The sequence below is a fragment of the Schistocerca americana genome, chromosome 2 (genome assembly GCF_021461395.2).
Source record: "Schistocerca americana isolate TAMUIC-IGC-003095 chromosome 2, iqSchAmer2.1, whole genome shotgun sequence".
Classification (NCBI taxonomy): domain Eukaryota; kingdom Metazoa; phylum Arthropoda; class Insecta; order Orthoptera; family Acrididae; genus Schistocerca; species Schistocerca americana.
The window spans coordinates 329,489,748-329,504,126 of NC_060120.1; the positions used below are offsets into that span (position 1 = coordinate 329,489,748).

General features: G+C 39.1%; 1 protein-coding gene across 3 annotated transcripts in view; it reads right to left on the bottom strand.

Moving 5' to 3' along the window:
• LOC124595578 (WD repeat and HMG-box DNA-binding protein 1) overlaps positions 1-14,379 on the bottom strand; it is a 200,119-nt gene that overhangs the window by 57,746 nt on the left and 127,994 nt on the right. For all 3 annotated transcript variants that reach the window (XM_047134369.1, XM_047134368.1, XM_047134367.1), the window contains 2 exons: positions 13,177-13,391; positions 2,785-2,897 (listed from right to left, as the gene is read on the bottom strand). In XM_047134369.1, coding sequence (XP_046990325.1) covers positions 2,785-2,897; positions 13,177-13,391 — 328 coding nt within the window. The remainder of the gene's footprint in view (positions 1-2,784; positions 2,898-13,176; positions 13,392-14,379) is intronic.

Below are 14,379 nucleotides of genomic sequence, written 5' to 3' on the forward strand. Positions count from 1 at the left end.
CTTTTGAATCATAGGTGACTACCTTGAACACAACACTACAGCAGTGCTCATTTTTCAACTAAAATTAACAACCTAAAACAGCACCGCCCTTCCATAAAAAAACTGATTACTTTTCAGATGGGGTAGCAAGTCTATATTATTAACATCTCCTTTCATAAAGAAGATTTTGGGTTTGATGTAGAATGGCACTTTTTAGCTTCATGCCACAGGAAGAATGCTTGTGAGGGTGTTGGGGGTCTGCAGCAGACTGATGACAATCGTAACACCTCAAGAAATCCAGAATGAGATTTTCACTCTGCAGCGGAGTGTGCGCTGATATAAAACTTCCTGGCAGATTAAAACTGTGTGCCGGACAGAGACTCGAACTCGGGACCTATGCCTTTCGCGGGAAAGTGCTCTACCGACTGAGCTACCCAAGCACGACTCATGCCCCGTCCTCACAGCTTTACTTCTGCCAGTACCTCGTCTCCTACCTTCCAAACTGGAAACATCCCCCAGGCTGTGGCTAAGCCATGTCTCCGCAATATCCTTTCTTTCAGGAGTGCTAGTTCTGCAAGGTTCGCAGAAGAGCTTCTGATAAGTTTGGAAGGTAGGAGACAAGGTACTGGCAGAAGTAAAGCTGTGAGGACGGGGCGTGAGTCGTGCTTGGGTAGCTCAGTCGGTAGAGCACTTGCCCGCGAAAGGCAAAGGTCCCGAGTTCGAGTCTCGGTCCGACACACAGTTTTAATCTGCCAGGAAGTTTCACCTCAAGAAATGTTTGAATTCTGTAAAAAACATATCAAAGGAATTACCTATGTTTTTGTACAATGTGAGGAAATACAAGAAGTCTATGACAGTGTCTTGAAGGAAGGGTACAACATTTGTCAGAAGATTAAAGGTACTCTGCCTTTTCATTGTTTTGTGCCCCATTCAAACAACTTACTGAAGTGTAAGATCACATCAACTTCGCCTGATAGTGAACTTCATCAGTGTGGAAAACTTGTACAACTGGTTCTTCAAAATAAAGACATAGTGGCCTGTGTTTACGATGAACAGTGGTGGATTGGCAAAGTGGATAATATTGAATGTCAAAACCAAGATGTACATATTGTATTTTATCACCCTCCAGGACCAAGGACATCTTTTTAAAAAATTGAGAAGGATCATGTTTGGATGCCACTTAAAGATGTGCTAAGAAAGCTGTCTCCCATGGAATTTTTTACATCTGTGACTGGGCAAACTTATAATCTAACGACCCAAACTGAGTGAACAAATTTCTCAAATGTTCACTGAGTGATGTGCTGAAAACAAATAACAAGAGAACAATATAATGTAATTAGTAGGCTTATTTTCAATAAAAAAGTAAGTAATCATAGATATGATTAAATTATATACTGTAACTGATATATTTTATTCCATAAGTCTAGATACTGCTGATGTTAAAAAACGTATTTTTGACTCGTGTTTGTAATTTTTTTTCCATAACTTCCAATTCAATTTCAAACATGAAATTTACACTGAAGTTTGATATCATAAAGGTCTATTAACTGTGAAATTTTTAGATTTTTATCTGGTCCCCCAACAAGGATATTGCAGGCCACAAAATGGAAAAATTTTAAAAAATCTATTTTTTAAAGTGTAAGCTGCTCACCATTGATACTCTAAAAAAGTAACTATACTATACAGTGTAATAGCAGAAAAAATATTAAAGCTGAGAAATTAATCTTTCTTTGGAAAACTACTGTTCAAAAATTGAGTTCTTTTTAATTTGTGGATGTCAACTTTGAACTATTAAAAATATATTAAAGAATACATTCAGCTAAGTGATAATGAAGTTAATTTGTAGCCCAGAGTGTGTTGAACTAAATGCATTTTATCTGAAAGGCTTAGGACAATCCACTACTGAATAATTGTAAAAAATGTAGATGCTTGCAAATATGAAAAAAACGCATGCGGCCTGGGACAAATATGGCCGCCATTTCTAAATAATAAGCAATAAATTAAAAAAAAAAAATATTTTTGTAACTACTAAGCATTGGGGAATTCACCCAGCAAATTTAATATTTTTCTGAGATAGTCAAGCAACCAATTATTTTTTCTTGGACCACTCGGTATGGATTGACCCTGTAAACTTTTCACATATACATTTTTCCAAACCCACAGTAATACTAATTTCCCGCGATATCGATGGTGCTTAAATATTACATCATTACACAGAAAAAAAATATGTAGTCACTTCAATATAGTGGTATATATAAAGTTTTGCATATTAACCTTTTGGTGAAATACTCTCTTCTTTGCGTACCACCCTTTGTCCAAATCTTGTTTTGATTTCTGAAACCATTTACGAGATACAAGGAATTTTGTGACTATTTCATTCTGGTTTTTTCGCTGGGATAAAACAATTTTCTTGAGACTGATGAAAGAAAGCAAATTCTTCAAAGAAAACTTCAATGTGTTAGCTACCTTCCATATGCAGCAACATACAACCTAACATGTACCAAATGCAAATTCATAGTGTACTCTATTTTTCATTGCTGAGTTTCTGAAATTCTTTCAGTAGTTTGCTTAATTCTGAAATATCACAGTGAACATGACCATTAATGAAATGATAGTGAGTTCATCATGAAGCTGACAAATGGAGCTATAAGATGTGCAAGAATCAAATTTTTTCTCTGAATAGTTTCTTTACAATCATCTGAGAAAGACCACAGGTCGGCCGGCGGGTATGTGGCATTCTGTTCTCAAAGGTGAGACAAGCTTAATATCTAATGCATTACATTTTTAAATGCCAACAGAACTTACCGGCTGTGGCATTATTTGTTGGGGTGCTTGCGAATGGATCGTAATCATCTGTAACAGCATCCCCATTTGAGCTAGACCATCCATTCTGGCTCTCTGAAGACTCCAAGACATACCTACATCAAAACCAAGTACATAAAAGATGAATATATCACTGCATTTCTTATTACAGAGGAAAGTATCAGAGGCAACAAGTTTTGGAATTAATACTATCAATAAGACAAAATATCTGCAGTGAAAGGTTTCATACATAAATATTTGGGGTGTCAAATCAATGATTAATGGGGACATCTCTCAAGAAATTTGCGTCTTAATCGACCAAGTCTCATTCTTTGCAGAAAATGAAAGTTCTGACTAGCCGCGACATAAGTATCACACTTTGCGCTCAACTACTTTGATACTATGTGCTCAGCATCCTACTCTATGGAGTTGAGTCATGGGCACTTTTGGCAGTATTAGGTAAGAAATTGGAACCATCTGAATGTGGATATATTAAAGGATATTAAGGATGCCAGATTAGATTAGATTAGATTAGTTTTTCGTTCCATAGATCCGTGTTGAGGAGATCCTCTTGGATGTGGAACATGTCAATTTTTTTTTTTAAAGCTGAAGTAACAATACTAATAGTATGAATACATACAATACATCATTTGTTTCTATTAAAAAATTCATCAATGGAGTAGGAGGAGTTGGCCACTAGTAAGTCTTTCAGGCTCCTTTTAAACTGATCTTTATTTGTAACTAAATTTTTTATGTTTGCTGGCAAATTATTGAAGATGAGTGTTCCTGAGTAGTGGACCCCTTTTTGAACTAAAGTAAGTGCTTTTAATAAAGTCCTTGTGCAGATCATTTTTGTTCATGGTATTGTATGTATGAACTGAGCTGTTTGTTGGAAAAGGAGATATATTATTTACGACAAATTTCATTAAGGAGTAAATATACTGAGAGGCAGTAGTTAGTATACCCAGTTCTTTGAAGAGGTTTCTACAAGACGTCCGTGAATTTGCTTCACAAATAATACGTATTACACACTTTTGGACTTACCCCGAAATATTATACCATATGACATTATGGAATGAAAGTAGGCAAAGTATGCAAGCTTTTTCACTTTTATGTCGCTTATGTCTGCAAATTGCAAATACAGACTTGTTAAGGCGTTTCTGCAGTTCTGTGGTCTGCTCCTCCCAACTGAATTTATTATCAAGTTGTAATCCCAGGAATTTAAGACTGTCAACCTCTTCTATCTGCTCTTCTTCGTACTTTATGCATATGCTGGGTGGAAACCTCTTACAGGTTCTGAATTGCATACAGTGAGTCTTTTCAAAGTTTAATGTCAGTGAGTTGGCTTTAAACCATTTATTAATATCCATGAAAATATCATTAGCATATCTTTCTAGAACTACACTCGACATACTATTTATCGCAATACTTGTGTCATCTGCAAACAAAACGAACTCTGATTCTGGCAGTGTAACTGATGAGAGATCATTCATGTACACAATAAAAAGCAATGGCCCTAAGATGGATCCTTGTGGGTCACCACATGTAATTTCTTCCCATTCTGATGATGACTGATAACTTAATTCACTAGTCCCTTGCACTGACACCCTTTGTTTCCTGTTAGCGAGGTATGACTTGAACCATTTTGCAGCACTGCCCTTGACACCATAGAATTCTAATTTATTTAAAAGGATGTTGTGGTTTACACAATCGAATGCCTCTGACAAATCACAGAAAATACCTGCTGCTTGTAACTTGTTATTTAATGAATTAAGTACATTTTTACTGTAGGTGTAAATAGCCTTTTCAATATCAGAACCCTTCAGAAATCCCAACTGTGTTTTTGATAATATGTTATTTGTGGTCAGATGGTTGAGAAGCTGCCTGTACATTACTTTTTCTAAAATTTTTGAGAATGCTGGCAAAAGTGAAATCGGTCTGTAGTTTGATGGCATCTCATCAGAACTGTGAACTGTGTGGTTAGGTTTTTACTGCTCATACTTGTTCAACAGCAAACTATTGTAGCAGTATGCTGTGTATGCCTGTAACCTATTAATGAAGCTTATCAACATTTACCAACAATGAACTGGCCATATAACTGTGTAATATTGAGGGGTTGTGAACAGTGAAAGTAAAGAACTGTGAAACACAACTGTGCAACTGTTAGCTATATCATTTACAGTAGTCACTGTTGAACTTTTGTTAGGAGACTCTCTTACCTGCATTGGGCTGGAACATCCCATCAGCCTGATGCAACTGTTTTATGTAACAATGCAAACATGCACATAGTACAGCAATTGGTTTCATGTTTGAAACAAGGGAAGTCCTGAGTGCTAAATATTTGTAATTACTCCAAAACTAGTAATCGAATTCTGAAGAGTGAAATGATCTGGTATTAGTCTCATTTACAACTGCAACCTTTGCAGCAGAAATTACTGTAGTTCCATTTGACAAAGCAAAGTTGATACTGATACCTGTATAATTAATATAGGTATGAAAAAGAGATGTTATGTCATTTAGTGAGGATTTTTTTCACAGTTGATTTGGACAAAAACAGAATTGTGATATCTTAATACTTTTGGACTAAAGGAGACCAAACACTGAAAAGCGAGGAGTGTGGAGTTGTTGATAGGCACACACAAAGAAAACTTGCTAGCTTTCTGGGTAATCCTTTGAGCTAGAGTAAGAACCCCCCCCCCCCACACACACACACAAAACACAATTGCATATGCCTGTGCCCCTATATGGAGCCAGATGGATGCACAGTACCAGCGTTGCATTTCAGGCAGATAGTCTATGTTGTGGTGGAGGTTGTGCAGGTGCGATGCGTAGAGGGAGGGAGGAGAACTGGGGGATGGGTCGCTAGTGGCTCACTGGGAGTCAACTGATTTCCTAGCTAGAAATAGGGGTGGGGGGTGGGGGAGGGGGAGTGGGGGAAGGGGAGTGGCAGGTGCACAGGCTAGGCATTTGATGCACGTATGTCAGAGCTGCTGCAGAGTGGCACATGCTGAAGGTGATATGGGGATGTGAATTAAGACGGGGGTGACAGGACGGAGGAAGGGGAAACTGTAAGTGGACGGTGTGGGGACAGTCCAAGGCCAGGACAATTACAGGAGCAAAAGATGTGTTGCAAGAATAACTCACCTCTGCATAGTTCAGAGATGATGATGGTGGAGGGAAGGATTCAGATGGGTCGAGTTGTGAAGCAGCCAACCTACACAACATCACAGTCCATCTCTACACCACGCCCAATCCCACTCGCTTGTCACGAGGATCATATTCCTGTTAGACCAAAGTGCAGGACCTGCCCAATCCACCCACCCAGCACAAATTACTACAGTCCTGTTACAGGCTTATCCTATGCCCTCAGAAGCCAGACTGCCAGTGACAGTAGCTATGTCATATATCAACTCCGCTGCAAAAACTTGCACTGTGGCGGAATAATATATTTGATACCTCACATACTGTAAGTGAGCACTGAGTGAAGCCTGAACATGTAATCTAACAATATTGCAAGTGGTGTACCTCTATAATGAATTGCTACAGTGATCAAAATCATTTATACCATCACACATGAAGTAATAGTTGGTAAAATACAATAGTACTTCATGGACTACTGCTAAAACAAAGTCTGCTGACCACAATCAATTATTCATGTACTGAACACCACCTGTATAGACTGACGTGACAAAAGTCATTGGACAATGACATGCAACTATACAGATGATAATAGCATCATGTACACAAGGTAAAAAAGGGCATTGCACTGGCAGATCTGTGATTTGTACTCAGGTGATTTATGTGAAATGGTTTCCAATGTGATTATGGCCACACAACAGGAATTAACAGACTCTGGACACAGAATGGTAATTGGAGCTACATGCATGGGGCATTCCATTTAGGAAATCATTAGAGAACCCAATATTCTGAGATCCACAGTGTCAAGAGTGTGCCAAGAGTACCAAATTTCAGGCATTACCTTTCACCATGACAATGCAGAGGCCGACAGCCTTCACTTAATTATCAAGAGCAGTGCCATTTGCATAGAGTTTCCAGTGCTAACAGACAAGCAACACTACATGAAATGCCTCAGAAATCAATGTGGGACATATGACGAACTTATCAATTAGGACAGTGCAGCAAAATTTGGCATTAATTGGCTATGGCAGCAGATGATTGATGTCAGTGGCTTTACTAACAGCAGGACAAAACCTGCAGTGCCTATCCTGGGCTAATTATCGTATCAGTTGGACTCTAAATGACTGGAAAACCATGACCTGGTCAGACGAGTCTCAATTTTTTTGGTAAGGGCTGATGGTAGTGTTCGAGTATGGCAAGGACCCACTAAGCCATGGATCCAAGCAGTCAACAATGGACTGTGCAAGCTGGTGGTGGCTCCAAAATTATATCAACTGTGTTTACATGGATTGTTGACTGGAAATGGTTATGTTCAGCTACCTAGGACCATTTGCAACCTTTCATGGACTTCACATTCCTAAACAATGATGGAAATTTTATGGATGACAATGCACCATTGTAACCGGGCCACAATTGTTCAAGACTGGTTTGAAGAACATTCTGCACAATTTGAGCAAATCAGTTGGCCAACCAGGTTGCCTGACATGAATCCTATCAAACAGTTATCAGGCCTTATCAAGAGGACAGTTTGTGCACAAGATCCTGCACCTGCACTGGCAGCATTTTTGCAGCTATGGACAGCTATAGTGGCAGCATGGCTCAGTATTTCTACAGGGGACTTCCAATGACCTATTGAGCCCGTGCCACATTGAGTTGATGCACTACGCAGTCCGACTTGATATTAGAAGGTATCCCATGACTTTTGTCACCTCAGTGTATATTATTGTGAGGAGAACTTCTGTAAATAATCAATTATGTGCGTAAGTGGTGAGTAAAAGCTCCTTTAGTATTGATCCTACATTACTCCTTCCCAGCACATGTTTTGACTATATAATTTTCCGCATTTTTGTATCTGACTGAATGCATACCTAATACAAAGACCCAGATACTGTTAGCATGTTGCATGTATATGTTTTAATTTATAATATTAAATTGTGAATTTCTTTCAATGGAGACTTCAGAACAATGTATCAGTACTACTACTACTTTTTCTTTATACTTAATGTCACACTTAATAACATACTTAATTGATGTATAGTTATTTATAGTTTAGTTATTACCATGTAACAGTGCGCAGTTGGACCGTAACTATATCGCTGAATTACGCTAATAATACATCCAAGCTTTATTACTACATGTATTCATTACTATTGAAATAAAGTAATGCCAATAACTTCAGTTTTCCAGCCTAATTATTTGTATAAATTGAGATATCTAAGTTTATTTTTGTGCACATAAACACACCTTGTAGTATAGAATTTAAATCAACAAATCATTAACCACATTTTACTACAGCTTAGTTCAGACACCAAGTTAGTAAGTGTAGATCCTTTTTACTTCTTTTGACCCAATAATAATTTGCAATATTTCACAATAATAATTGATGTATAGTTATTTATAGTTTAGTTATTACCATGTAACAGTGCGCAGTTGGACCGTAACTATATCGCTGAATTACGCTAATAATACATCCAAGCTTTATTACTACTCGCGACATAATCTACCTCCCGGGTCTCAATAGCAAACATATTAAATATTAAGCAAGCCCAGCAACATAAAATTTATTTTACTTACAGTTATTTGAAATGGGTGTAATAAATGCAAACCTTCCTTCTTTTTTTGTACTTTATGCTAACTTTACAGCACAGCTCAAGTTTACTGACAAGTCATTGAAACAATTTTAGTATCCTCTCTGTTATTTACCAACTGCAAACACATATTTTTCTTTCTTTCTTTTTGTATTAAAGAATTACGATCAACTACTTCTTCTCTGCTTATCACCTACACTGATTAATTATTTTTCAGTTTCTATTTCTTTTCATCAAATATAGTTTAACAGATTATTCCCATCTAGACAGATATAACAAAGTTAAGTTGCATCTCTGAACTGTTATTCTCTAAAATAACTTACAGAAAATTCTTAATATCACTGCCTAATTTTAAGACATATTTTCTTTTATTCATTCTTTCTATGGGGTTCCAATAATAATTAGTGGCAAATTCTATTTTGCTTCAAAATAGTCAGGATCTCTATGTTACATTTTCATTAATCAAAGTTTTATTTGATTTACTATAATAGATGGAAACATTCCACGTGGGAAAAAAAGGACAGGACAGGTATACACAGGAGTGTATACCTGTCCTTTTTTCCCCCTAAGGTAAGTCTTTCTGCTCCCGGGATTGGAATGACTCCTTACCCTCTCCCTTAAAACCCACTTCCTTTCGTCTTCCCCTCTCCTTCCCTCTTTCCTGATGAGGCAACAGTTTGTTGCGAAAGCTTGAATTTTGTGTGTATGTTTGTGTTTGTTTGTGTGTCTATCGACCTGCCAGCACTTTCGTTCGGTAAGTCACCTCATCTTTGTTTTTATATATAATTTTATTTGATTTATATTTTCTTACAACAGGTTATTGTCGGATATGGATGAGTGCCAGCAAAACTAATCCCAAAACAACAATAGTGAATTATAAAAAACTACAAACAAAAAAGACTATGAAGTTAAACAACTAAAGCAAAATTCTACCTCTTCAGATGTTGGCAAACACACCCCACTGAAGTCCTATATGAACTGTCACTCGCCACAATCATTCTGCAAGTAATGATAATTCTACACAAGGCTCACCTTAATAGTTTCAATACGGTGCAACCATAAAATAAATCAGGTAAAGGTCTTTGTTAATTTTCAGGCAACATATGGTGCATGACAACGATAAGTTCTGTCAAAGTCTCTTGTGCCTGTTAAGCAACCTTTCAGTTACTTCAGAGAGTGCCAAATCCCAAAACAAATACAGCAACCACTCAATTACCTTAGAGGGTGCTGAATAGGTACACTAGCCACAAGATATGAAACAAATCAGATCACTATCTGATAACAACCGTTGTTCACATTAAAAATTACAAATAAACTTGCTTGGTCAAGATACAGTTCTATCAGCCCAATACTGCAATAACCTACCAATTCATACATGCCAGCTCTCCTTATACTGTTATTTCACAAGATCACTCCATACTAGCAATTCTATCCTGCATTTAAAACCAACTGTGACAATGATAGTTGGAACCCACTCTACCATATTTTACCAACTTAAGGCAACAAAATTACCAGGTACAAAACGCCATCAAATCTTGTGACTCATCACACACTGCAAAGCTTTTTGTGTTAGTACGGTTAATAATCAGCTGTTGGCCAGGATGAATGGCCAAGCTAAACAGTTGCCAAGTGCAAAGGTGACCACCAGTGGCACAACATGCAGCAGAGCATAACAAGCTCACTTTCAATGGTTGCTTTACATCCTGTCCCATCTAGGTCCTTCCCTTAACCACCAGCTTCTCTCAACTATCCGGATGGGAGTTAACCTTACAACACATCCTTCATCTCGTAATTGTCCTGATCTCAATCTCACTGTTCCCACACCCTCCACCCAACAGTTTCTCCTTCCTACAACCTGTTATCCCTCCAAATTCCTGTCCTACGTCACCTTCAGCAAGCATCGTTCCCCACCAGGTCCGACAACTGTGCATCACATGCCTTTCCTGTGTACGTGCCATCACCTCCCCCCCCCCCCCCCCCCCCCAATTCCCTCGCACTCCTAACTGGCAAATTGGCTGACCCCTTCTGAGCCACAGGGGGGGGGGGGGGGGGGGGTTAGTCTAGCTCAAAAAAGTATTGCTCCAAAAGCTAACAAGTCTTACTTCTTTTGATGTGTGTTTATTGATGACTGAACACTTCTGCATTTTAGTGAGTGGTCTCCTTTAATCCAAAAGTATTTACATTCCACTAGAACTTTCCTACAACAATTTTGATGACTTAAAATATTTCAGTAAATAAGTGAGGTGAATGTCTTACATGAATCACCCGTGTCTTAGCAAGATGCTTAGTATTGTGTTTAGAATTGGACTGGATCTGTGAGAGATACTGTATGAGAAGAAAAACAACTGCTGGTTGAGTCATTGACGAAAAATGTATATAAGTAATACAGAAAAATTAAAAAATGGTATGACAGTCAATAAATATGTCGATAATTATGAGAAATTTTATCAAATGGCAGCTCCTATATATAACACATACACACACAAACTGGTTATCAAGTATTTCATCCTGAATGTAAAAACAGACTACAAGTGTCTTAAAATAGGGCACTAGCAGCTATACATGGTATTATGTAATTAGGAATAATGTTGCTGGTGCCGCACAGTCACCGGCAAGAGATGACTTAGTCCGCTTCATTGCATGTCACCCACGATGATACCACTCCAATCAGGGGCTCTCTCAGCCACAGCAAAGTCCACCTGGCATGATGGCTGTTGCCAGGAGTCCTGATGCCCCAAGAAGACAAGCATCTACTCCTTGGCATATGTGGGGAGTTTACAACTAAGGCATCAGCAGTGCGATCCCTGTGTTGTCAGGGGGCTACCACCAAATGTGTACATCACGGCCCCACCACAACAGGCTGGCTACCATGCTGGATATTGGGTGCACAGAAATCCAATATTGTCATGGAGGTGAAAGAGGACAGGAGACAATGGGAGAACATGACATACCCTGGAAAGTGTTCTTGCCCAAATAGTTGAATTGCAGGTGGAGATGCAAAGCCATGACAAGAGGTTCAGGAAATCGAATCTAAGGGCACTGTGGATAACTCATGCACCACATAAGGCGTTCCTCCCCATATGGCTCACACTTGTGTAGAATTTGGAAAGTGGCAGGTCATACCATAACATGGGACCTGAACTTATAGGGCCAGAAAGTGAGAGACTCCTTTTAGTCGCCTCTTACAACAGAAAGGGATGCCTCGGGCCTATTCTAACCCCGGACCCACACGGGGCTGTGTTTTGACCATCTCAGAAGAAAGCTTACTTGATTAGCAGTCCTGTTGTGCCTGTCTGCGACTCAAAATCTCCACTATATGGTGAGTTGCAGTCTATCCTTTTCATAATATGCCATTAAAGAGGCCTGTGCAGTTATCTACTTTACATCACGTTCTTATTGCTTCCTTCATCTGAATATATACTTTATTTACTGCACTACCCCAAGATATAAGATCACAAGACAAAAGGCAGTGAAAGTATGCAATCTAATGAAACACTTTCACCCTTAGGCCAACGCATGGATCGATACCTCTACATCTGCATACATACTCTGCAAGCAACCATATGGTGCATGGTGGAGGGTACCACATACCATTATCAGTCATTTACTTTCCCCTTGCAAATAGAGTGAGGGCAAAATGACTACCCTATAAGCCTTCGGGTGAGCCCTAATTTCACTCTTCTTATGTTTGTGGTCCTTAAATGAGATGTACATTGGCAGCAGTAGGACCAATCTGCACCCAACCTCAAATGCCAGTTCTCTAAATTTTTGGACAAAAGGAGCATCATCTTCCCTCCAGGGGTTTCCATTTTTGTTCACAAACTATTTCCGTAATACTTGTTAGGAAATTGAGCCTACTGGTGACAAATCTAGCATAACATCTCTCAATTGCATTGATGTCTTCCTTTAATCTATCCTGGTGGGGATCCCAAACACTAGAGTAGTACTCCAAGACAGGGTCACACTAGCTTTCTATGCAGCCTCCTTTACACATGATCTACACTTCCCAAAATTCTCTCAATAAAGCAAAGTTGAGCATTTGCCTCCCGACTATCAATCTCAGGTGCTCATTCCCTATCATATCACTTTGCAATGTTACAGTTAGATATTTAATTGATGAAACAGTGTCAAGCGGCACATTACTCCTTCTGTGTACCAATGTTATGGGGATGTTTTTACTACTCATTCACATTAATTTATATTTTTCAACATTTAAAGCAAGTCGCTATTCAACTAGAAATTCTGTCTAAGTCATCTTGCATCTTCCTAGAGTCACTCAAGGATGACACCTTCCCATACACCGCAGTGTTATCAGCAAACAGTCATGAAATGCTGTTCACTCCCTCCACCAGATCACTGACACACATAGAGAATAACAGCTGTCCTATCACACTTCCCTGGGGCTTTGCTGACAATAACCTAATCTTTGATGAACACTCGTCATCGAGGACAACGTACTGGGTTTAAGTGCAAAACATGCTGAATGTAGCTTCTTGAGTAGTTAATCTATATATTGGCTTATCCAGAACATAATGTATTCTAGGTAAAGCCTAAAAACATATTTACCTTTTTGTAATGCTTTCTTAAACTGCAAAACACACATTTTTCTTAAAAACAAGACGAAGAAAGAAAACAACCACCCAAGCTAACAAAAGTAAGAGCACTGTACCTCTTGTGAGATGCACCACTCCCCGACATGATGGCAGTAATCTCCGGTGTGAGGCGCTCACGTTCACGTTTAGCAGCATCCTCAGAAAGGCGATCAGCAAGATGATGCTTGCCCACTTTGGTAGCATATTTCATGGCTAACTGAAGAACTTGCTGAGATGGCATCAATGCTCCAAGTTCAGCTGCTCGTTGTTCCAGACCACTCTTGCAGGCAAGCTATGGAAGTCAGTTATAAAGTGTGAATGGTGTAATTTATGTTTCAAAGTGAAGAAAAGCAGTATACAACAACGTCAAAGATAACATATAATAGTGTATGCATATGACAGTGCAAGAGAATATACACAGATGGAAAAAAATAGCAACACAAAAAATAATTAATGCTGAGTAACAAAAATTTGGGGACACATTTGTCTAGGCAACATATTTAAGGGGTTAACATTGGAAGATCACAGGTTAATGTAAACGATCACAGGTTAATGTAAATGTGAGATAAGCCATTGCAGATGTTAAACACTGGTACATTAATAACCAGTGTAACCACCAGAATGTTAAATTTAAGTACGCAAATGTGCACACACTGTGTTGTACACATGCTAGATATCAGTTTGTGGGATGAAGTTCCATGCCTGTTGCACTTGATCAGTCAATGCAATGCCAGTTAATGTTGTTTGTGGATTACACTGGAGTTGTCGTCCGATGATGTCTCGACTGGAGACAGATCTGGTAATCGAGCAGGCCAAGGCTACATGTTGGCGCTCTTCTAGAACATACTGGGTTACAACAGCAGTATATGGGCGAGTGTCATCCTGTTGGAAAACATCCCTGGAATGCTATTCACGAATGGCATCACAACAGGTCGAACCACCAGACTGACATACAAATTCACAGTTAGAGTGTGTGAAATAACCAAGAGAGTGCTCTTGTTGTAACATAAAATTGCAGCCCAGACCATAACTCCAGGTGTAAGTCCACTGTGTCTAGCATAGAGATAGATTGTTTGCACTCAGCTGGCCTCCTCCTACGCAACACACGTCCCTCACTGGCACTGAGGGAGAACCAGCTTTCATCAGAAAACACAACAAACCTTGACCCTAACCTCCAATGAGCTCTCGCTTGACACCACTGAAGTTGCTAATGGTGGTGTGGTTTGCGGTCAGTGGAATGCACGCTACAAGGTGTCTGGCTTGGCGCTGCCCCATTAGAT